Here is a 23947-nt window from a genome sequence, read left to right as displayed (position 1 = left end):
CCGCCCCTCGCCTCGCGGCCCGCCCCTCGCCTCGCGGCCCGCCCCTCGCCTCGCGGCCCGCCCCTCGCCTCGCGGCCCGCCCCTCGCCTCGCGGCCCGCCCCGGCCTGTGGCGTGGCGCGGCGCGGGCCCGCGCGGAGCATGCGCGCCGCGGCGCCGGGCTGGCGGGGCGGCGGGAACGCGCATGCGTGCGGCTCGCGCAGGCCCGGCAGCCGCGGCCCTCGCGCCAGCCCCTTCCCTGCCTGCCACGTACGGGCGGCCGCAGCCGGGCGCGCGAGGGGCGGGCGGCCTCCTCCGGCGGGACAGGCGCCACAGTAAGAGCGGGGCGGCTCGGCTGGGCTCGGCTCGGAGCGGGGCGGCTGGGCTCGGCTGCCTTCCCCGTGAGGGAGGCGGGCGGTCTGCGGCCCGGAGCAAGCCCCCTCCCCCGGTTCCAGGGTCGGCGCGGCCCCTGGTGGAGAGGCCGGGAGACCCCTTGGGTCCTCCGGCCGCGCCTGAGGGAGGCTGGGACCGCCTCTCGGCTTCTAGGGCCGGGGGAGCCCGGGGTGGAGGGCCGGGGGAGCGGGGGGTGGAGGGCTGGGGGTGAGGGCCGGGGGAGGCCTTCCCTTCCTCCCTGCGCAGGGGGAGCCAGAGGGGCTGCAGGCTCCTCGCTTCCCGATTTCTGCTCCCTGTCGGCCCACCCAGAGGAAAACGAAAGGACCTCTCCTCCTTTCGGCTCCCCGCCCCACCGCCCAGGTACCCTGGAAGACCCCTCATGGCCCCGTCGGGCGGGGTTGAGCAGCTGTGCTGCTGGGCCCTGTCGCTGTGCTTCACCCTGCACCTTGCCGCTGTTCTGACAGGAAAAAGTGAAACAGGAATGCCTGTTCTTCCCTTGCTTGGGCAAAGCAGTTTTTCTCTGTTGCAACGCAAAAAGGGTAGTAAAATCCAGCGTGGTTATAACATCGTGGCTTTAGGTGGGATCCTGAAGTTGTTGACTCAGATTGAACGGTCACTGTCCACATGCACCATTCAGATCGGTGCATGATGTACATAGGCAGTGAGCCAAGAGGGGAGGGAAAAATCTGTGCCTCCAAAACGCATGCGGTACACCGGGAAGGTTAGAAGGATGTCGGTGGGATTCTTACAAAAAATAGTCTTCTTTAAACAGGAAGACATTACAGGTTTTTTGTTTGGTTCGCTTTTTTCCCCCTCAAGAAAGTAGACACTGTGATTGATTCTGTTAAAAAGCTTCTTAGTGAGCTTCTGTGTCATCTGTGAAAAACCCTCTTGGGAGTTGTCCATTCAGCTGTGTCACTTCAGACTGTTCTGTTCACCTGCTTAGTATGTCGCAACAGTCTTTCCTTGTCGTGAGCGAGTACAGACCTTTTAGAAGGCGAACGTTTCATGCCCAGGATGAGGGGAGCAGCTGCCAGCCTGTGATAACCAGGGAGGCTTTGTCTGTTCTCTGGGGTTTGCTTGCTCTCTGCTTCCATCCTGCATGTCTTGTGCCTGTCTGTTCCAGTTTACTTCCAGTTGAATTAAAAGAGGAGAGCCCAATTTCATGTGGATGAGAGGAATCTACTTTTTCTCTCTGGTTAGCAGCAAATCATGTTACAAATCAGTGTGTGAGACAGACAAGGAGAAGAGTGCTGGGTAGGGTACGTGTGTCAGGTGGGAGGGAGGAGCACAGTTTTGTTCTCCACTGGACTGGTCTGTATACTAAATCATTGTCTTGTAGCTCTGGGCATTAAGCACTTGTGCAATCAAGGTCGACTGCATAAACTTCATGCAGCTCATCACATATGCTTTCAGCAGAAACCCCACAATCTTAAACTGAAATGAGGGCAGGTCATGTTTTTAAGTCATTGTATATTTCTGACTCCATTTCCTTTTTGCCCAGTTCGGTGGCTTGGCCTGTGGGAAAGTGGCATTACTACTCCTTTCCTTTTGGTAGTCTGTCTTAATGCTATGCAGTCTGTCCTTGAAGACACACTGATTAATGCCACAGAAGCTTCAGTCTTAAGATACAACATCGGCTTCTAGGTTTTTGTATTGCTAAATTAATCGAAGTTTAGGTTCTTTAACCTGGGGTTTCAAGATGGAGACCGTACAAATAAATATTTTGGGACTGCTGGGGAAGATCAGTGTCCTGGAAAGGAACACATTACTGTTAATAATTCTTACATGCAGTTACAAAATTTATCAAAAATAAACTACTACTGTTATGAAAGTAAAACTCTGGTTCATGATTTGTTTTGGTTGAACTTCAAACTCTACAATACTAAAAAATTTAAATCTTCATATTACATACAAAAAATGTATCCAAAATGTTACAATATGGATAAAACAATGACTTTTTTTGGTTGGGTATATTCACTAAGATGTTCTAAAGTGAAAGATGGATGTGAGGTATATAATTCTAAGGAAGGGTGACTGTAAATAAATATTTTAATTTTTTTTTTCTGATGCAGCTCCCTGTTTTCTGGCACTGATAGTGCATGACTGCTTATGCTGACTCAATCCTGAAGTGAGGTGGGAATTCTGTCCAGTAATCCAGCGTAAGACAGGCAAGGTAATGATAAATTTCTATTTGGAAAGAAGGTGAAAGAAAACCCTGTAGATGGATGCTGAAGTGCTTTAAATAAAAAAAAAAAAAATCCAAACAACTTCTGCAAAACCCTGTGCTTGTACAGCCAGCTTAAAGTGTTAATTAGATGTGAGCCAATGTGCCTGAAGTTAAGACTCCTACGTTGCAAAACACGAATAATGCATTAGAGAGTATTAATGATATTATAAACTTCACTGTTTCATCATAGGGTCTCAGCAGCATCCTGGCTGTGTTAATTGCGTTATATATGTATAGTCTGCAATCAGACTATATCCATCTAACTCCTGTTATGCATGATTAGAAGAATGAGTTCTGTTCAGTAGTTTCTTGCCTCTTTTTTGGATGTCATTGGGCTAAACAAAGAGATTTGCATGAAGTGTTTGCTTGATATCAATTACACAAAACCTGAAAAACTGAATTCACTCTAGAGATAGCATCATGCTACATCTTTTCAATGCAAAACTGTCATTGAAACAGCAGAGTTAAATATATGTAGGTGTGTCAAGGTATGATGTATTAAAGGCTTTAGCTGAGTGTCTTGTTTCTCTGGTAGGAGAGCAAAATTCAGTTTTCTCATAAAGCACTGTTATAACATCCTTAAAGGTAAGGGAGAAATACCTGCATATCTCTACCAATAATTCTTTTTGCACAAGAGAATGCTTGCATACATGTGGCTTTGGAAATGTCAGTTTTGATGTGTAGGGCTGCCTGCTTTTAAGATCTCCAGTATTTGTACTTCAGATGTTAAGATAACTGCTTATTTAATTGTGCCTCGTTCCAGATCTATTTTGGCCCTGTCCAAACAGTGAAGAAAGACGGGGACCTTTGATTGGCTACCGTGTGTGTGTTTTTTCACTCCTCTGCTTAGTAACTTCTCTGTAGTTTCTGTTTTTCTTTTAAACATAAGGCTTTTGTGTTTTTTAACAGGAGAGATGCCTTATAGAAAGTGATAATTTTTAAATTGTCTTATATAACGTGTTAAAGATGTAACTGAAGTGTATGTTGTGTGTTGCTTGGACACAAGATGGCTTTGTTGCACTTCCTTTTATGTTGGAGTGGTTGTCCACCTATCTTAAAGCTCTGAGAGTAACCAACTGTTCTGACCACATGCACTGCATAACAAATTTGTGGCTCTAAGCCTAATGAGTAGCTAATGTATGGCCTATTGAACAGCTTTTAAAAATGTAAAATCTTGGTTATAACATCTCGGTCAAAATTTAGAAAAAGGAAAAAATGTGTATATTCCTTTCTGGAGGGGAACTCTCAGTGTGTTCTGTTCATGCATATAATAAAACAAATGTTTAGCTTTTCATTTATTTGTTCATGAAATAAGCATGATTCAACTTGATCCCCATAGTAAAGCCACCTTACTACCTATAGTCTTTGAAATAAGATATTTTGTTCTGGCAGTCTTTTCTTAAATGATAAAATAAAACCCCCTTTGCTGGGTGTCATAATTACGGGTGATGTAAAAATAATCTGATAAGATGATAATGTAACCCATATAATGTTACGTATAATGACTGCTTTTGGTGCAATTTCACTTTTCCTGAGAGACATGTATACGTGTATCTCAAAAGCAGATCCTAGGGAATAATAGTTCCTTTATAGCCTTTTTCCCATGGCAGTTTACAGCTGGTATCTTACAAAAAAACCCACCCAAGGCTGAAATTTCTAAATGTCACACATATTTAAAAGCTGTCTGACTTTTAAAAATAATCTTTACTTTTGAATTCTGAGCACTGGGAACCATAACTGCTAATTTGAAGTGTCAGATCTTAGAGAGTTCTTTGCTCATGAGCTCAGTTTATGTATGATGCACTTTATTGTTTGAGAAATTAGTACATGATAAAATGCGTCCAAGAGAGGTTCTCTGGAGAGCTTCCTAACAGTAATGTTTTACAGAGATGGGAAGCTTCACAACTGTCATCAGATACATTTAAATAACTGTTTAGTTTGCTAAAATGTTTTTAATGTTTTGTTGTTATCAGGTCTGCAGGCAATAAGGAATCCACCATGAATGGGCAGCTGGACTTAAGTGGGAAGCTGATCATTAAAGCTCAGCTTGGGGAAGATATTAGGAGAATTCCTATTCATAATGAAGATATCACCTATGATGAATTGGTGCTAATGATGCAGAGAGTGTTTAGAGGAAAACTTCTGAGCAATGATGAAGTCACAATAAAATACAAAGATGAAGGTGAGGTTTAATTACTGCTGTTGTGCTGATGTGTTTTATCTATGGACAGAAACTCTGAAATTCACCTTTTCAAAATTGTCAGGATTCCTTGGCAAATGTGACTGATTTCTTGTGAAATCCTTTGAATGAGACAATAGAATCTCTGTCTCTTGTGGTTATGCTGTCTTAACATAGTATTACCTCCAGTTTTTCTGAAATATCAGCTATCTGAAAGTTCATTCTTTGCTGTTGCAGGAAGCTAATGCTATGCTATGCAGCTATTGCCTTCTGTCCACTCATTTAACCATTTTTTGATGTGTTTTCAGTGATCAAGTGGGTTTGAAGATGAGGTGTGAATAAACATATATGATTATATGATTTAACACAAGCTCTTACAAGACTTTGAAAACTTGATTTATGTACTAGTAATTCTTGATTATGTTTTCCTTCATCAGTAAAGATTAGAAGAGACTTTTAATTTGGTCTGAAATATTTATTAAAAGTAATATTACCCTTGGTTTGATGGTTTGAATCTGTTGGACCTTGGTTGTTTCAAAGAAAATCTCAATCATTAGTGCTAAAAAAATTGAACCCTAAGAAAGATGGTCTTCCACAGAATGAAAAGGGCCTTGTTTGAGATGTGTAGAAAGAGTTGTGGTTTGGAGGGTTTTTCCTCTTTGAATGTCAGTGTGGGGCATGGATAAGCTACTTAATTTGGGACGGAGAGGTGGTATTCATAAAATGAAACTCAAAATGAAGTGATAAAATCCAAAGTCTCTTAGATCAAAGACACTGATAATTATCCTGGTGTACAGTAAAAGAGCTACATTACTGAAACGTTCAGGTTCATCTTCCTTAATAACATTAGGAAACTTTAGCAATGTCTGTGGTACCTGAAATGTTAAACGACTTTTGTTCATACATCTAGGCAATAAAATTTCACATTGAATGACCCTGAGACAGTTTTTTTCAGGTTCATTAAGCTTTTGAGAGACTCTGCTCATCAAAATTGATATACAATGAAGGGCTATTATTTTGGGTCTCTAGTGGGAGAGAGCTCAGTGGATTTGTGGTACGTGTTTTTTTTCCCCTTCTTATCACATATTCAGTTTCTTTTTTCTTTCTGGAATGAGAAAGGTGGAAGGGAACCGATGGATGCTTTTTCATTCAGTTAAAGCTTATAGTCCCTTTTTTGCATTCTTAACTTTTCTTTAGTATAGTTCTCTGTGTATGCTTCTATCTGTGTTTTTTTGAAGAAGTGATGGAAGTTTTTTGGTGCGTGATGGAGACTAATTTCATTCTTTGGTTGTCTTTCACAGGCTAGAGACCTCCTACTTTTAATTTTAGTTTTCTTTGTCTCAGAATGTACTCATATTCCACTGTGATGTGAAATTTCAGTGTATGTTATCCTAGCTGATCATCACTACTAAGGGTGTTTAAATGCTGTTAATACCAGAAGTCACAAGTGATTAAGGAAGAAGTTAACAGAACTAGGCTTCAAGCTTTGTATGAGGACTGTGGTATTCTTGACTTTGTTTCAACTAAACTAAGATTCTTCTTTAAATTATTTCAGTCATTAGAAGCGTTAGCTAGAATGTATATATTCCATTTCCGTTTTGTTATTTATCACTCCTGACCTGGAGGATCACTTGTCTTCATCGGTTATGAGGAGATACTTCAAGTTGGTCTAAGGATTTCCACTACTTCTACAACCTTCATCTGCATCTTCTCACAACTCATATGCACACTTCTTGAGTGTTCAGAAGAATGCTTCATCTACCCCTCCTGGCTTTGTTTCTTGTTGTTGTAACATGTCAAACTAGTGATCTTCAGGCCTGAATATGGGATTTCTTACTTAAAACTTGTAGAAAATATCGTGGCTTCGTATCTTCATCAAACTGTCATGATCCTTGAATCTAATACTTTTTTCTTCTTCAAACTGATATGCTTAATCACAGAGGCTAGGAAACTTTAAATCACGATCCTTCTGTCTCTGGGTTTGTGGACTAAGATAGTCAGAAGCATATTCCTAAGCTATATTTAGGTTATGTGATGCTTTTTTTAATTACCAGGGAAAAGAAGTTTCAGTTTAATTACGGCCTTGTGAAGTTAGGTTTTATATTCAAGCTTGGCACCTTTCAAACTTTGAACTAAGGAAATGCCGCTACTAGGTGTGAAATAATTTTCATGTCCTGCTTAAGGTTCTTGAATATGTCATAAAACACAATGCTCAAAAAAACCCCAAACCCCCAAACAAACTAGTGAGGCCTGCCAGCAGTGAATTTGTATGAATTGGATTAGAACTGCGTCTTAAGCACACCATGTTATTTGAGTTACATATGCTAAAGCTCCTATGGAACCAATAGTAGAAACTTTTACTTTTTTAAAATTTATTTTTAAGTTAGGCTGGAATTTAAAACTAGAGTGCTAATAGAGATTGGCTTTTTATTCTTCCCCTTCATTACCTTGCAGTAGAAGTTGATGTCTCTGTGTCAGATCCAATAATGAGTTATTAACTCATACTACGTTTAATCAAGGCGGTGTGCTCATCAGTAATGTTCACTACCTTTGGTAGCTTTACCAAAGTGAAGGAAAACTACATTTTTGGTGGTCGTTTTCTGGAATTTTTTTTTTTCCAAAAATGGAAGAGGGGGGTGAAAAAAAGGGTAAATAAAGCTAGTAGATGAGGAAGCATGGCTAGCAGGGCCAAGGATAATGAGGCAGATGTTTAATGTCTTAAACATTTCTAATTTATTCTAATTTCTAATGTCATAAGAATGGGAATGCTTCATGATGGTGCAAAATTGATGTGAAAGTGGAAGTCTGAATCCCTTGGTAGGTTAAAGTAGTCACTAGCTTTTACTAAAGAAAAAAAATTATAATTGGCCTAGCAGGGAATATTTAGGGTACATGGGAAATTGTAGAGAGTAAAAGCTATGTCTCTTGTAAAAATGAGAAAGGTAAGTTCTTGAAGTAACAACATTAATAGAGAAAATAATAGAGAGTCTGTTTTACTTTTCAGTAGAAAATAATTAACATTGTATATTCATATCTATGTCATATTAACAGGAATTAGGCTTCACTGACATTCCTTAAAATGAAAAGTTTTGTTTGATAAATCCAATATACTTAAATTGTCAGACTTTTGTGTGCCTCGACATGTACGTATTTCTTATGAATCCAAGCATGTGCTCTGCTTGGTGACTGTCGATAGGAATCGTAGAACTGACTTTATGCATCTGACAAAATTCTGTACTTGGTGCTTTTCAGCCTTTTTTTCTGCTAGCAATTTAAAATAGAAACATTAATCATTATTTTTAATGCCTTCAGAGATGTTCAAGTAGGTGAGGGAAAATAAGATGGAGTGGTCTGGATTGTTTTGACTGACATTAATCTGTATGTATTAATTTTGACATTTTCTTTTGGCTGTGCAGGATAAACTGTTTAGAACATACACCTTTGTTCAGGCAGTGAATCTGAGTATTGACTGGTACGACAGAAAAGCATCACAAGATGGTCTGCCAGTGCTGTGCATTGGCAAGAGAAGTAATTATCATTTATTGTGTTACCAGGAGAATACAGAGTAAAGGGCTTTGGTGTAAGACACCAGTGGATTTTGGTATCAGCATTTAGGAAGGGTTACTGCAAAGCTGGAGGAAGTGTTTGAGCTGAAGGGAGCTCCTGCTGCGCCTGGCCCTTGTTTTACTGCCAACAAGAAAGGGCTGTTTAACACTATGGAAGTTACTTGTTTGGGATCTGATTGTCTAAGTCTTGTTATGGGTCGTAATGACAAACAGGGGACCCTATTACCCTCCCCTTCCTGGCACTGGTGAGGAGGCACCACCAGGGAGTCTGTGCTCAGCTTTGCCCCCCGTGCCTGAAGCTAAAAAGCCTTGGGGAGGGTCCAGCAGGATGCAGTGAGGGCGGTGTGGGGCTGAGGGCAGAAGATCTGCAGGGCGCATCGGAGGGAGCTGGGCTTGTTCGGTGCTGTGCAGAGGAAGCTGAGGGCAGAGCCCATAGCAGCCTCAGCGGAGTGGGAGTTGCAAAGACCATTGAATGTGAACTCTTCTGGGTAGCGGCAGGCGGCAGCAGTCGTAAAGTGCAGTTTGGGAGGCTGAGCATCAGTTGTGGCTGGGAGGGCAGCGGGTCACTGGAGTAGATTGCCTAGTGGGGTTTTGGAACCTCTGCTCTTGGAGACCTTCCAGTTTCTACTCAGTGAACCCATGACTGATACTGCTGTCAACCAATTTTTTTTGAGATGGTGAAAGTGCAAACAGCATGTAGGATGTAAAAAAATCTTTGGAGACAACAATATTTCTTTCAGTAAAACTTAAGAATTATTTATTATGTCATCAGTTTATTAGTATTTGTAAGATTTCTTATTTTGTTAGAAAGTGTTGTGGTTTAACCCCAGCTGGCAACTAAGTACTGTGCAAGTGCTGGCTCGTTCCCACTGCCACCCCTAGTGGGACGGGGAAGGAGAATCAGGAAAAAGGTAAAACTTGAGGACTGAGATTAAGAATAATATAGTATTTGAAATAAAATAAATAAACATAATAATAACAACAATTGTAATGAAAAAGGCAGAGAAGGGGAGAGGAATAAAATCTAAAGGGAAGGAAAAAACCCCCAAGGGATGGACTGTGCAATAGCTCACTGCCTGCTGACTGATGCCCAAGCGGTCCTTGAGCAGTGAGTGGTAGGCCCCAGCCAGCTCCCCCTGTTTATATACTCGGCATGAGATTCTAAGGTATGGGTTATCCTTTTGGCTGTCCTGGCTGTGTCCTCTCTCTGTTTCTTATGCCCTTGCAGCTTTCTTGCTGGCAGGGCCTGAGAAACTGAAAAATCCTTGACTTGGTATAAACATTACTTAGCAACAACTGAAAACATCAGTGTGTTATCAAGATTCTCATACTAAATCCAAAACACAGCACTGCACCAGCTATGAAGAAGAAAATTAACTCTATCCTAGCTGAAACTGGGACAGAAAGCAACTTCTTTGAAGACTGATAAGCATTGTTAGGTGTTACTAATGGTACTATACTAAGAAAACCTTCCTTTGCAGAGGTGTTACTTGTTATCAGGTATGACAGAATTAGGATACATAGTTCTTGAAATTTTGAGCTTTTCTCAATGTGCCATCATGTGTCTTACGGGCTATTTGTACTGAACCATTTGTTTATTTGAAAATTTTAACCACAACTTTATACCGTTGGAACTTTGTCACCAACACATAAGGAGTAGCTCAGAATTTTTAGGCAGTAATCAGTATGAAAAACACTTTTCTGTGTCTGTCCAGAGAGTGTCCTTGTGACAGTGTTGTAGGGAGGAGCATTGGTAGCCTGGAGTTGGCTTTGTTCCAAGCTGTCATTTATCTAATGCTGTTGCTTTTGAAGGTGAAGCTTCATTAGACAGTGTCAGATTCAACTCAGTTCCTAGTCATGCTGCTCTGGAAGGAAGGGGTCGTACTACCCCTTCTGTTTCCCTCTGTCAGTACACACGTTTTCCTGATAATGCCTTCCAACTCTTTCCTTTGTGCTGCCTAATTTGTGTTCATTTAATCTATTAATAATCTGTTGAATATGTTAAAAATGCAGAAAATCTGCCCTGCCAAAGAAGAATAGTCTTGTTTAAAACAGTTAAACTGTGATCTTGTTGAGTAAGCAAAGATGTTAATGTGGGTTGCCTTGGGTTAAAAGCTGTGAGAGATCAGACTTAATGGGAACTTGGTACCTCTTGGGTATTAATATCATTAAAGGTGTTCAGTGCTTTATGCATAGCCCATGTATCTGAAGAATAAAGGATCCCATACAGTTTAGTATCATTTCTGTGACTGATGGCAATGTGCAAATTGATTAGGATGCATTAGGATGGGAGTTCCTCTGAAATCTGACACAGAAATAAATGACTGAGAGTTGAGACTTCATGTCACATTCCTCATTGAAGAGAAAATTCTTCTGAATGCTTGACATATTTATTCTTATTTGTGTTAAGGCTGATAGGTATTTTTACTATTCACATTTACACAGGAACTTTATTATCGTTCCCTTGTTGAAAATTGGTTTCACACCTCAGTGCTCTGAGTATAACCTGAGAAAGTGTTCTAGTCACTTATCATTTTCCCTTGTTAGTGTGCGTGTTTTGTTTTTTCAAAATTGAACTGGGGTTGCCTTGTGCTATGTATCTTGACTTTCCTGTGTGTTCATGGGCAGCACGGTTTTGGAGCCACTTGGAAGGCATGTAACTTTAACTGGAACCATTATTCTTTCTGGCATTGTACTTTGTGAACTCTCAGCTCTAATGCTTTATCCTGTATGTAGCATAAAAGAATGATGAGCTATGTGGAACTTTCAAAGGGCTGATGCCAGAAGGCTCCCTTTAGGAGCCGGTCATGCTTCTGCCCTACCTTCTGCACATAATTTTCCTGCATAATGACTCTCGCACTAAAATCAGAAACTTTTTTTCCTAGTTTCAGTTTGATTCCTAGAATCAAATAGGGAAAGTTATTTTTGAGTAATGAAGTAATTTCTCTTCAGCTCTATTGTGAAGTTCAGTAGTTAATAGGCTTTGCTTTTAATGTAACTTTTTCATGTTCTTTTCAGATGGAGATCTTATAACAATTTTTGATAGCTCAGATCTTTCCTTTGCAATTCAGTGCAGTAGGATACTTAAGCTGACATTGTTTGGTAAGTATAGAAGATTGTCTTTTTTTAAAAACAATGTTTATTAAAATTCAGGCAGTAGACTTCACTGGGAGGTGCTAAAAACTTCGTGATTTCAGAAGAATGAGATCAGTAAGCTAAAAATAGTGGATTAATACATGGTATCTGTTTTCTCCCTTGATGTTTCATGTGGCATCTGAACTTAAGGAAACAAACTATTTCTGTATGTAAGATTGCTTAAATTATTTGGCATACCTATATATGTGGTCAGTGGTTTTTTTTCTTAATATTATTTTCCGTGTTGTCTTCCACTCTGTAGCATTTGTGAGGTTTTCTTTGCAGGTACATGAGAAATTTAAGATGGTGATTATCTTGCAGTGTTACTAGTACACTGCTAAAAACTAACATTAATCACTTGAAGTTGAATAGATTTTAACATTTATCCTTTGACCTTTGTGTAAAATAGTTATTTGTTTTCCAGGCTACTATTGGTAAATTAGCACATAGTTCCAAGGAATAGCAAGCAGCCTTTAACTTGGACACTGACCTTATTCATGAATTGCAGCAGTGTTGTGTATGCTGCATTAGTTCTAAAGGGACAGCTTTCCGTAACCATGCATGATACTTGTATTGTTCAGGGTATATTCATGGAAATGAACAAACAATGCAGAAATGTACCACAGACTTCACTCTGCAGTTCTGTTCTGTGTGTTATGCTGAACTGAGATGACAGCAGAGGAACATTAAGGTCTAGAATGTATTCAGTCTGTGTTGACTAAACTTTGGTACTTTTAGACTCCACAGAGGATGATGATGCTAGAAGCAAGTAAAAGTTGGGAACTTTTAATTTTTTCTTTTCAATTTTAAACTGGATGTCAGAATGTTACTACAGCGTTAAATTTATCTAATTATTGTTTTGCAGTGAATGGGCAACCAAGACCCCTAGAATCTAATCAGGTGAAATACCTGCGTCGAGAGCTGATAGAACTTCGCAATAAAGTCAATCGTTTACTGGACTGTTTAGAACCGCCGTCTGAACCAGGGCTTTCCACTAATCTGCCTGAAAATGGTAGGCAGCCTGGCAAAGAATCGTCTGGTTTGATTTGCAGAGTTGTGTGCTGTTTAACAGAGTGAAAAACGGAGGCTTGAATGCCAGTTGTGATCATTCTTAATTGTTGCTTGATGGTTCAGAACTTAATTTTTAATGCTTCAGGTATTTCAGAGGCAGAATTTTTATTCAGATTATCTGGAGTAAAGCACTAAGTCAGTTTAGGAATGAAACTTCAAAGTCTTGAGTTTTTGTTGCAATGTATGAAAATGCTGTAACTGACACTTGTGAGTCATGACAACATTTTGGGAGGGCTTTGACCTGAATTAATAGTTTGTTGTTGCTGAAGAGTTCTTGGTCCCACCTGAGCAGTTCCACTGCTTACTTTGGGCTAGCTCTGGTGCTTGTCTTGTCATGTTGCTAAGCAAGTTTGATTCACTAAAACAGTAAAAAGCAAATTCAGCAAAAATTATATCCACTCTTTCTGCCAAGTCAGGAAATTGAATCCACACATTTTGAGCTCAGACCAGCATCAGAGCTGTCTCAGGGTAAGCAGCACAGGAGTGCAGGTAGGGGTGGGAAGGGATTACTGGGGGAGGGCAAAACGGGTCTTACTCTCTCAGTTTTGAGGCACTTGTCTCCTAGCTTAGGGCTGTTGTACTATAAAAAACTATACATCTGTGTGCTGAACTACAGATCTTGGATGAGCTGGACACAGAAGATAATGACACAAAGTCATGGGGTACAGTGTTCTGAGTAAAGAGGCAAAGAACTCCAGCCTTTCTTTTAGGATACTTTTGTATTTTACTCTTCAAAGTTTTATTAGTTTTGTTGTTATCCCAGCCCCTGTTCCTACAATGTAACTAATTTCAGTGAAATACCACGGTTTCTTGTTATAAACCATTTGGAAGGAGGTTAGGTTGATGATCTTAAGAGTGCAATCAAAACTATCCAGGCTAAACCCTATCTGTAGTTGCTTGTTTTTAAAAGAAAAGGTACCACTTGACTAGGTAAGGGGTTTCTGAATATATATAGATACAAATATATGGATATATCTGTATGGTGGTGTTTCAGTGCCCAAGAATTAATAACTGGGCATTTTGTTTTGTAGGTGCTGTAGATGGTAGGGAAGAAAAGCCTGCTGCTGCTGACTCTAACGTTAAGCCATCTACTCAAGTTATAGCAGCGAGCATGTCTGCGTTTGATCCGCTAAAGAACCAGGATGAAATCAGCAAGAATGTCATGTCAGCGTTTGGCTTGACAGACGATCAGGTGTCAGGTAAGGGCGTATCTTACAAAGAGGAAAGCAAAACCAGTTTGTAACTGATGACTCAGATCTTGATTTGTAATACAGCATTTGTATTTTGAATGTGTTAAGCTGTGTTCTGTATTCACTATTTCTTTTCAGAATTCTAAAACCTGTTATGTTATGGTATTGTGGCTGTGTTTGCTGACTTTTGTATACAAAATGTTAACACGTTCCTGTTGGTTTTAGCATTGTGTTTTAGCTTGGGGTAGAAAATGGGTTAAAATACTTTATTTGAATTATTTAATGCTGTGCTATAAAGTAACTTAATTAGTGTCTTTCAGAGAGAGAAAAACAGTATTCACTGCTCTGCCTTAGGGTTTGATCTTGCAGTTCTTGTGCTTCTACTGTTCGGGTCAGTCAGAATATTTTATACAGCCCCATCTTTTTTCTTGTTTCATTTCAGAAGTAAATAGTGTCAACTTAGTGTTAACAGAAAGGAATAACATGTATTTATTCTTGAAGAGCTGCATTACTGTCAGCCCTATCTAGTAGTAGAATGCTAAATGTGTAAAAGCTGATTATACTAAACTGAATGCAGTCAACTTAGTACAGGATACCTGAAGTTAGAAAAGCAATATAGAATGTAATAGGGAATGTGATGCAGAATATTGAGACATGATTCTGCACAGAATCTTCATGGGTCTGGCAAGGTTTAATGTAGCATTGAAAGCTGAAAATAAAACTACTGTTAGCTAGTAGGATTTGCTGTGTACTCTCAGCTGTAGAGCAAGTCCATTTTATGTGATGTGTGAAGTACTGATACAGATAGACAAACTAATAGCAACTGGAGCTTGGTGCTACAGTACGACTGCCTTGGCAGAAGTGTACGGTGATAGGAATAGATCCCTGCGTGATTGCAACCCTGCAGGATCCAAAGTTGTACCCACGGGCAGAGTGGCTGTCTTCAGATCAGGGTACTAGCCCGTGGATCAGGCCTACTGAGTGATCTTTTCCTCCATGGCACATTTTGGGTATTGTCACAGCATGGTTATTTAGCAAACCAGATAAAGGTTTGATGGGAATTAAAAGCTTACAACGGGCTATCCTCTGAACAATGAAATGGCTGAGTATGAAGTACAACTAGCAGAAAATCGGAGCTAATTCTTGAAGAAGTGGGTTTTTCTTTTGGCACAAAGCCTCAGTGTCAGTTAATGCTTTGATTGTAGCATCAGTGATGCTTCAGTGTTTATGTGTCTCCATAATTCTTCTGACAGAAGGAACTGACTTGACAGTGCTTGGAATGTACAAAGAACTTAACAGAGGACCACTGAAGCAGGATATAAGAAATCCCATTTCTAAAGCTACATTCCCACAGTTACGTATATAAAGGCAAAACCAGAAGTAGGCAAATTTGATAAATTTCCCCCCTAATAAGGGTAACATGAAAACATAATTAAGGGCTTGACGGATGCATGTTTATATTGTGTAAATATAACTAAATTGAAAGTGAATTTGCAGCAATTCTGCTATTTGTGCTTAACTTTAAGCATGTATTTGAAAGTAGTGTCTCATACGTTGCATTCACGTAGCTAAGAGCTGTGAAGATCCAGGTTTAAGCTCCCTTGTTTCTAACAAAATAGTTTGCATTTAATTGTAGTAGATTATACCTGTTCACATGCATATGTCAGAACTTCTCTCTAACATAGAGAAAATCTGTTTCTGTGCTTTCTTTGGGTGCTAGCTGGAATATTTTCAGAATTATCAGAGCAGACAGTTGCTTTTAGACTGAAGCCTGCCATATCCTGTCCGGGAGTGCGATTTTAACAGCTTCCTTGGAGGTTTTCTGTTCACATGCCACATGACTATTGGTAAAACACTGTTGCCTGGGCCCGTGTGGGCCACAGTAGAACACAAGTGCATTTGAATAGTTTTCTGAAGCCTTTCACTTTGCTCCAGATGAGAAAGAATAGGTACGTAACTGCATGTTCTGTCCAAATGTAGCAAGTCTTCAGTGTACACGTGCAAGGTTAACACTTGAAGCTGTGGAAAAAACATGTTGCCATGGAGGGTTTTGTCCCACAAATGGGTCAGGTTCCTTGGAATGATGAATTTTAGTGACCTAGAGACAGGTGGAACACCCCCACCCCCACCCCCCCCACCCCCCCCGCAAATATTTTCAAAAGAGAGTCTACATGTGCAAATATGTTTAGTCTTAGCTTGGGTGTGACACCCTCTTATGTAAATCTGTGGAAAACTGGAAAAAAGGTTAAAACCTTTACAAAGGAATCGTCTTGTACTAGACTCTGTTCATTTCACGTACTGTCTTTTGGTTTTGCTTCTGCAGGACCACCCAGTGCCCCTGCGGAAGAGCGATCAGGAACACCAGACAGTATCGCTTCCTCCTCTTCTGCAGCCCACCCTTCTGGTGTTCAGGCCCAGCAGGCTCCGTACCCCGGAACACAGCCACAGACTGGTCAGGTGGAAGGTAAGCAGCACGTTTTTCTACTGTTCAGGGTGTGAGTGATGGTGTTTGAATCTGGGTGATCAGTATCTGTGACTGCCAACTGGCAGACCCAAAGTTGATACCCAACTACAAATTCATCTCTGCCACTAGGCAGAAACTTTTTCCTCACATGCTGTTCAAGATAGAAACGGCAGATGGAGCAGTAGCTTTGTTTAAAAGGGTGAGTGATGTAATAGGAGGAGGATGAGGAGGATTTTCATGGTACTGTTTCCTACTTGCATCTCTGTTCACTTTACTGTAAGGCAGATTTATATATGCTGCACTGTAAATCTATCTGAAGACCTTGGTTCGTCTCATACCCTGTGTGTCGTGTCAAGCTTTCACTCAGCTAACAGTTTGTTGGCTTGTCTACTGTGAATTGAAAATGTTTACTAATAGTTTCTAACAAAACAGAGCCGTTATTATTGCATTGCTGCTTTATTATGTATGGCTCTGTGCTAGTCAAGTTAAACCTTTTAACTATCTCACATGCATTGTGGTTTGCCTGCGTAACCCATGAGAGCCTCAATGGGCTCTCCTTTAAAGCCTGAGGCCTTTACAAAGGAATTTGAAACCAGAGTTCTTTGCCCTTTTACATGTTACTTGACTTGTAAGAATAAACCTGTTCAGAGGTTTGCTACATTTGGGCATCATTTTTCTACTGATATTTGCAAAGAGCACTGAGCCTTCAGACCTGCATAGTTCTGGATGAAACTGTGGAATGACTCGCTTTGGTATTTCTACCTCCGTACGAAGTACAATACAAGGTTATTTCTGTGTTAGCATAGAAGTAAGTTACAACCATCTGCTGCTTTCTGTACTGGCACAGTGCTGAGACACGAGAGGCATTAGTGAGGGTGATGACAGTATCCACAGTCACTTGGAATGCCTTGCCTGAAGGGGTTCAGTAACATTTTTGATGGAGCAGCTTGTAGCTGGGTATGATATCTAGGCAGGCACCAGTGCAGGTGGTTGCAGCAGAACTTCCAAAACACTTGTTTTGCTGCTTTCAGGCTTTTTTTTTTTTTCTTTTTTACTTGCTTGCTTCCCTAAGAATTAGTCAAGTGATACAAAGAGGCAGCAAGAGACATCTTTGTAGCTTATAGATAAAAGTGTTTGGTGTTTGTGTGTGGAAGCTGCTTTTGGAAAAAAGTGCTTCAAGGTTCTCCTGTCAGTAGCCAGCAAACTTAATATTAAAAAACCAGACTCTAAGCTACTGAACCTTTATTTTGTGAATTTAGTATTTTTACTTTAATACCATAAGGCATGAGGTTTTAAGTGTTGATGTTAAACTAGAGCTGAAACGAAAAAGCGCTTCAACTCCTAAGAGCACTAGCAGCGCTAGGTTGGAATTCTGAATGGATGCTAATACCAGGGAGGGGAAAAAAGTAGTTGTTTCAGCAAAACTCATCTTACTGGGGAAAGAAGTTGTCTAGGTTCATGTATCAGAGTACATGTAATGATTTTTCTAAATTTGGGCTGAAGAAAGTATGGTGTGTGGCTTTTTGGTTGGTGGTGTTTTTGTTTTTTTAAACACTTAACTGAACTGTGCTGTAACTCTGCCCAAGATCTTTTTTCACACATAGAAATACAACAGCACTAATTATTCAAGTTTTGTAGTTTATGCAGTTTTTATTATTGCCACTGAAATATTGAAGTATTGATTATATTTTCTTCACTCTGGATAAAACAGGATGGTTCAGTTCTTCAGAAGAGATCAGAAGTCATTGCACTCTGTTCATCAGAAATACTAGTGAGGTGCTTATTCTGTGCGTTGTATGCGTACAGTAAATAGCAGTCTCTTACCAAAGCTGGGTAACATATGTGTGATTGTCAGCCTCTTAAGTTTTTTTTCATAAACTAAGTTGCTTTTATCCAAAGTGTTCAAAGACTTTTTTTGGAAGAGGGAGTACTTTCCGTACTTCACTGTTTGATAGTATCTCGGTCCAGTGGTAATGTGGGGGCCTGTGTTGTCCCATCCTGCTCTCCTGCAGCTGAGATGAGAACCAGTGCAGGGCTGGAGCCCAGCCAGAACTTTACATACGTTTTGCTGGTTAGGTTTTCAACAGCATTAGCTCACACAAATGGAACTGCTGGTTCAGAGCATGTTGTTCTTAGAAACTAGTTTAAAATATTAGTTCATTTTTTAAAAAAACACCTTAAGCAGTGCCTCCCACCCACCTTCCCAGTATTTTGAGTATATAAGTAAAATGATGATGCCAGTCATGCGACAATCGTTCTGATATATTGGGGTTTATTTTTTAATGGCGTTCTTTGCCAATAAATGTTATGGTGGTCATAGCTGGCTATTATTTTTTGTTATTTGTGAATACCAAGTCACCTTACCTCTATGTGCCGATACAAATTAATGGCTTGCCTCCCCTGATAAAAGTTCTAAGCATTCACTAGTTTGAATTAAATCAATGTAACAGAGACATTTCAGCTTAGTGCTGTCTCGTGTGGCATGCCTGGGCTTTTGTACCACTAAATCCAGTCGCTGAACATGCATGAGAACCACTTACAGATGTGGACGTGTTTTTAGATTTTGCTGAAATTGATGTAAAAGTTCCTTCCTGCAAGCACTTCATGATCTTCTATGGAAAAGAATATACCTATTTGGTCTTTTTTTTCTGGATTGAGCTAAAATGGCTCTTTCAGGGTGCAGGAACAATGGTAAATGCTGGCAGATCCATGCCTGCACTGAGCGCTGCTAAGTACAAAACCAGACACTGGTGCTGTAGCTCATCTTGTTTTCGGAGTGAAAAATGCAGTGAGGGGAAAACCGTGCTTAAGGATCCATAGGGTCCCCGCGTGCATTCATGGCTGTAAATTAAGAATGCTTTCTTGAATGGTGCTGGAACACCTCACCCCTCTGCTCCTCCCTAATGCTTCAGCCCTGGTGGAAGACAGCAAGCCGCCTCAGCAGGCTTGGGAAGGACTCCACGCTCTTTCTCTCCCATCCCTTTGCCTGCGGTCTCCAGCAGGTGCCGGTGCCGTTCTGTGTTGCCTGTAGGTAGCTGTCCCAAGGCAGACAGGCAGCCGCTGGGTTGTTCTCCCACACCTCCCTGTAACAACGTGAGTTCAAGAAACAGAAAGCATGCATTCTGGGTTTCTAATACCTAATTATCAAGCTAACAGGCTTAAATTCTCTTCAAGCCTTGTGTTTAGCACCCTCTTCATCCCACAGTAATTGCATACCAAATAATATTTTGAATGACTGCAGCAGTATAAAATACTTTGAACAGCTTAGTGTGAATGGAAAATACCGTTGCTTTCAGCTGCAAGTAATGCAGAGAAAAGAAGAAATAAGGAGTTCTTTTAAAGCAGCATGCACAGGGGTCTGGGAGGACTTGGAGCTGAGCCGAGTTGCTTTTCTTGGTGCAGTTCAGAAGATACAGCCTAACAGTGTATTTATAGAGTCTGCTGATCTTTGCAGAACAAATAATAGTACGCTAACACTTTATAATACTGAAGTTTCCATGTCTGCTCCAGTGCAGCAAAGCTTTAGTTTTGGCATATAATTGGTTTTGTTCTTTGACTGTGCCTGTTGGCAAATTGAGGAACAGTGGAATGCCTGAACAGGGCCCACGGGTTAAGTCTAAACAAATATTTCTTGCCAAGAAATTGGAATCATCAAATTTAGGAAAAATGAGCATTGAATTGGAATACCCAAGTTTAAGAATGTATGGTTTTATTTTTGCTTTAGAGTGTATACTCCTGGGTCTCTCAAGAAAACTTGGCTTACAGCAGGTCAGATAATAAGAGATGGATGACGTCTGGAAAATGTGATCAGAGTGAATAATGTACAGCTCTGCTTACAGTACTTTGATGCAGAAATGGGTCTTAAAAACTTAATATAAACAGACAATCTGAGGACACATTTAACTTTTGAAGTACTTTTAATTTACAGTGTAAGTTCGGGAGCAGTTATCAAGATGTTTAAAGATTCCTGCTCAGTTACCCACCAGAATAGCACTAATTAAGGTGGGTTCTGAAAACATGAAATAGTAAGCCTCACGTACCAGGTTGCAACCGTTTATTCTGTTGGTGGTAGATAAACGTAATTTAGTCTTCAGAACAGGTTTGTTCAGAAACTAAAATCTGTAGGTTTATTTCAGCTGATAATTAGGTGGAACATATAATAGTCAAACTTCACCATGTTCAGATTTAAAAAAGTAATTAAAAGTTTTTACACGTTGTGAGAGGGTTTGTTTCTGTGATTTTTGAACTGTTAGGATGTTGCTCGCTGCGTGTCTTTAATATAGTGAGGGTACTGGGCTTCAACTAAACAAGTTTTTATTCTGTAGGTCAGATGTATCAACAGTACCAGCAGCCGGGCTACCCCGCTCAGCAGCCACAGGCCCAGCCGCAGCCCCAGCAGCAGTACGGTGTGCAGTACCCAGGTAAGCGGCTGAGCTGTAGCACCTCTCCTGTCCTGCGGCGCCCTGTGAGCGTCGGATCCTGAACCTGGGGGGCTGGTCAGGGTGCTGAGCAGCCCGAGTGCCTGCGGTTCCGATGGGAACCGGCGCAATTTGGAAATGACCAGTAAGAGAGCGCTGTAGCTGTCAGTAAATTAAATACCGAGTTGGGGTTCCAGTATCTCAGTCCTACCTGATGGTGACCAAAAAGCAAGCTTTGTTACTGACCAGCAGGCAAGGTGAACCACCTGAAGTATGCGCAGTCTTCAGAATTAACTTCTGCGGTCTTGGGATTCTAGCAATTAAGTGACTAAAACATCCCAATTTAGCTTTCTTAAATATTGGTGGTGTATAAAGATGGCCCCTATTTCTTGCATTGAGAATGATCTCCATGTACAAAATTCGGTGGTGTGAACACTGACTATAGCTGTCATTTAGAAAATCCTTGGCTATTATCAATACTTTAAATTTCAGTGAAACTACCAAGTGACAGGGTTTTTTTAGCTGTTGATTTTGCTGATGCCTCAAGTGAAGGTGCCAGTAGACTTTTAGCGGAAGAACATTTTAGTGCACTAGTGGTTTATATGTGGTCAAGTATGAAAAGCTGGCTTTTGCGTAGACCCAAAATAAACTTTGACTTCACAATTTCGGTTTATTTGCTTTAGAAGCAGCCGGCATCTCATAATGCATAGTCTATGTGAGGAACCGTAATCCAGCCGAAGTGCAGGTGTGAACCTGTAACAGCAGATGCTGTAACAAACTGCAAGTTGCTTTTAGAAAATGATACAAAGCTTTTATCATTCCTTGTTTTAAACAGTCTTCCTTAAATTAAACAAAAGCCTCCCATACCATCAAGTGACTCAGAACAGAGCCTGTGCGGCCCTTTTTTTTTGGTGTGCAACATGTACAGTGAGAGTGTGTCAGTTCTGATGTAGATGAGAATGCTTCCAGAGCTTCTGAAGAAATTCCATGTTTATCTTGGATAAGGACCCTAGAAAACTTGGAACTGAAGGGTCGTGCTCCAGCCCTTGTTCCAGTGCACCGTGCGAGAGCTGGTTGATGTGGGTCTCTAAATGGTGTCTTGTTCTCTGCAGATTTCTCACTCCCACATTTGTAATTAGAAGAGTGACAGACTTTCTGAAGTCTAATTTCAGAAGAAGTAAGGAGCCTGTTGGAAGCAGAAGGGTTTATCTGCCTTTCCTTAGGCTTAAATCTGAGCGGGGGTGGGGGAAAAAAGAGGAGTTTCCATATGCTTTCTAGTCATATCCTACCATTGTCTAATCCATTATTTTACTGGAGAAGTTCCTGTGAAAGCTGCAGTGCAAGTTCTGCATTCTACTCGACATCATCTTAAGTAAGAATGAAACGCCACCAGAACTGATCTGGGGCGCCTGTTTCTCATAACTGGTTTCACAATTAACCTGATCTATCAGAAACATTCTTTTTTTCCTGAGGACCTAGCAACAGCAGCTTTTGAGGATCTTGACTCGTAGGATTTTTTTTGTTTTGCTGTTGCCATGAGTAATGTCTCCTTTCAAACCCCTGTGCCCCAAGAGCGGGATCCATTCCTGCTCTTGTAAGCCTACTAGGCAACAGCGTGGCTGTTCACACATGGTAGTAAAAGCGGATCTTCAGAGGTTTGTCGCATGAGTAAATTTTGATCCCAGTTTCAAGGTGAGTTTACTCCAGTGCATTCTTCACTCCTTACCCTTTCTGTTCAGGGCTGTGCACTTGTAATAATTTGTGTGTCTGGTGTTTAATGCTGACAGGATTCCAGTCACTGGAGAGGTTTCATTGCAAGTAGCTGCAGGTGTGTTTCATGATGGATAAAGTAGCTGTTTCTTCATAAAAGGAGTCTGTGTCATTTTTGAAGTGTTCAAGAAGAGAAATTCCTTTGGGAGCTTGTTTATACAGAAAAATCAAATTTGGGACATGTTTAAATGCAAGTTTTGCACTGAAGTATGCTGTTCTGCACAACTTTTTCATATTTAAAAAACTGAAAACACCTGTGATGTACTGGAAGGTATGACTTGCATTAAACCCTGACAGTCTTTCAGGACAGTTTAGTTTTTATTTGGGGAAAAAGGCTGCATTCTGCCTCGCTTGCCAGTGAAGGCCTTTTAGTTTTCATGCGACATGACGATAGAGTACTGATTGTCTTTTTTTTTTCATGTGTGTCAGTCAGTCACGGGAGAAGGGTTTCATACTGTTCTCGGTGTTGCTGTGCTGCCAGGGTGGCGCGCCAGACGCTGGGCAGATGGCCCTTCGCTCTCGGTTTGCCTTTTTTCCGTGCTTAGGGCATTGTGTTGCGTTTGTCACTGTAAACGAAGCAAAGGTCTTTCTGCAGGCGCCCGCGGCTCTCTGCTGTCTCTCACCCACCTCACTCTTTCCCTTCCCAGCAGGCTACAGCCAGCAGCAAACCCCCTCGCAGCCAGCCCAGCAGTTCCCGGCCTACAGCCAGCCTGCGGGGGCCCCGGCCGCCGCCTTCCCCGGGCAGCCGCAGTACGCGGGGGGCAGCTACCCCCCGCAGCCCTACACCACGCAGGCTTCGCAGCCCGCGCCCTACAGCGGGCCCCCTGCCTCCCAGGCGGCTCCTGGCACCTACCAGCCGCGGCCCGGCTTCACCCCCCCGCCTGGCAGCACCATGACCCCCCCGCCCAGCGGGCCCAACCCCTACGCCCGCAGCCGGCCTCCCTTCGGCCCCCAGGGCTACGCGCAGCCTGGGCCCGGCTACCGGTAAGCAGGTGGGCAGGTGGGTGAGGGCGCTCGTGCTCCCATCCCCACAGGCTCCAGGATTTTTACTTGAGATTCCGGGACTGTCGTGAGGCACAACTGTAGCTGTTAATTAAAATCTGCCGGGGGGAGGGGGATGGATGACCAAACGAATCTTTCCTGCTTTACATTGTATCTGCTTCCTAGTGTAATTTGGGGCCAGGTTGTTGGGAAACACTACCTAAATGTCTGTAAAGTGATCGACGTTCTAGCTTGCCTTGCTTGGAGGATACGAAGATGCTAGTTGGAAGTTTAGCCCGTTTATCAGGCTTGTTTTTACTAATACCATGATGTACTAAATTAGATTCGTTCTGGAGGTAAAACTAGGTATGATGTATTATAAATTGTAACGCTCACATGGGAAACTAATAAAACCCCTGAATCTATTAAACGCCTGGTCTTGGTTTTTAGAACGTAAGTAACAAGATAACTGCAGCGAGACACGCGCTGGGTGGGTGGGCGGGTGCTGAGGGGCAGAGCGGGGCTGCGGCGGGGAGGCAGCTTGCCCAGCGCGCGGGGAGAAGCGTGGCCGGT

At 41.6% G+C, this 23947-nt stretch overlaps 1 protein-coding gene across 5 annotated transcripts; it reads left to right on the top strand.

Moving 5' to 3' along the window:
* Window positions 1–176: 176 nt before the first annotated feature.
* On the top strand, window positions 177–23799 carry TFG (trafficking from ER to golgi regulator). Of its 5 annotated transcripts, XM_040583188.1 has the most exons (10): window positions 177–312; window positions 2446–2546; window positions 3364–3424; window positions 4574–4782; window positions 11364–11447; window positions 12346–12492; window positions 13583–13750; window positions 16065–16205; window positions 20531–20626; window positions 23041–23799. In XM_040583188.1, the coding sequence occupies exons 4-10, from the start codon at window positions 4599–4601 to the stop codon at window positions 23379–23381; spliced, it is 1161 nt and encodes a 386-aa protein (XP_040439122.1). In that variant the 5' UTR covers window positions 177–312; window positions 2446–2546; window positions 3364–3424; window positions 4574–4598; the 3' UTR covers window positions 23382–23799. The 5 variants fall into 5 exon arrangements, with proteins under 5 accessions (XP_040439122.1, XP_040439124.1, XP_040439125.1 ...); XM_040583190.1 differs by lacking the exon at window positions 3364–3424 and having other exon boundaries at window positions 23044–23799; XM_040583186.1 differs by lacking the exon at window positions 3364–3424 and having other exon boundaries at window positions 178–312.
* The last annotated feature ends 148 nt before the right edge of the window (window positions 23800–23947 follow it).

The sequence above is a fragment of the Falco naumanni genome, chromosome 2 (assembly GCF_017639655.2).
Source record: "Falco naumanni isolate bFalNau1 chromosome 2, bFalNau1.pat, whole genome shotgun sequence".
Lineage (NCBI taxonomy): Eukaryota > Metazoa > Chordata > Aves > Falconiformes > Falconidae > Falco > Falco naumanni.
The sequence above is the reverse complement of the archived record's forward strand: the minus strand, read 5'-3'. Positions and strand labels throughout refer to the sequence as shown.

What these genes read in the sequence shown, in the direction of transcription:
- TFG (XM_040583188.1), top strand. Translation starts at nt 4,599, where the DNA reads ATGAATGGGCAGCTGGACTTAAGTGGGAAGCTGATCATTAAAGCTCAG. An exon ending in ACAGACTGGTCAGGTGGAAG is followed by an intron (nt 16,206 to 20,530) that starts GTAAGCAGCACG and finishes TTTATTCTGTAG; the next exon opens with GTCAGATGTATCAACAGTAC. An exon ending in GTACGGTGTGCAGTACCCAG is followed by an intron (nt 20,627 to 23,040) that starts GTAAGCGGCTGA and finishes TTCCCTTCCCAG; the next exon opens with CAGGCTACAGCCAGCAGCAA.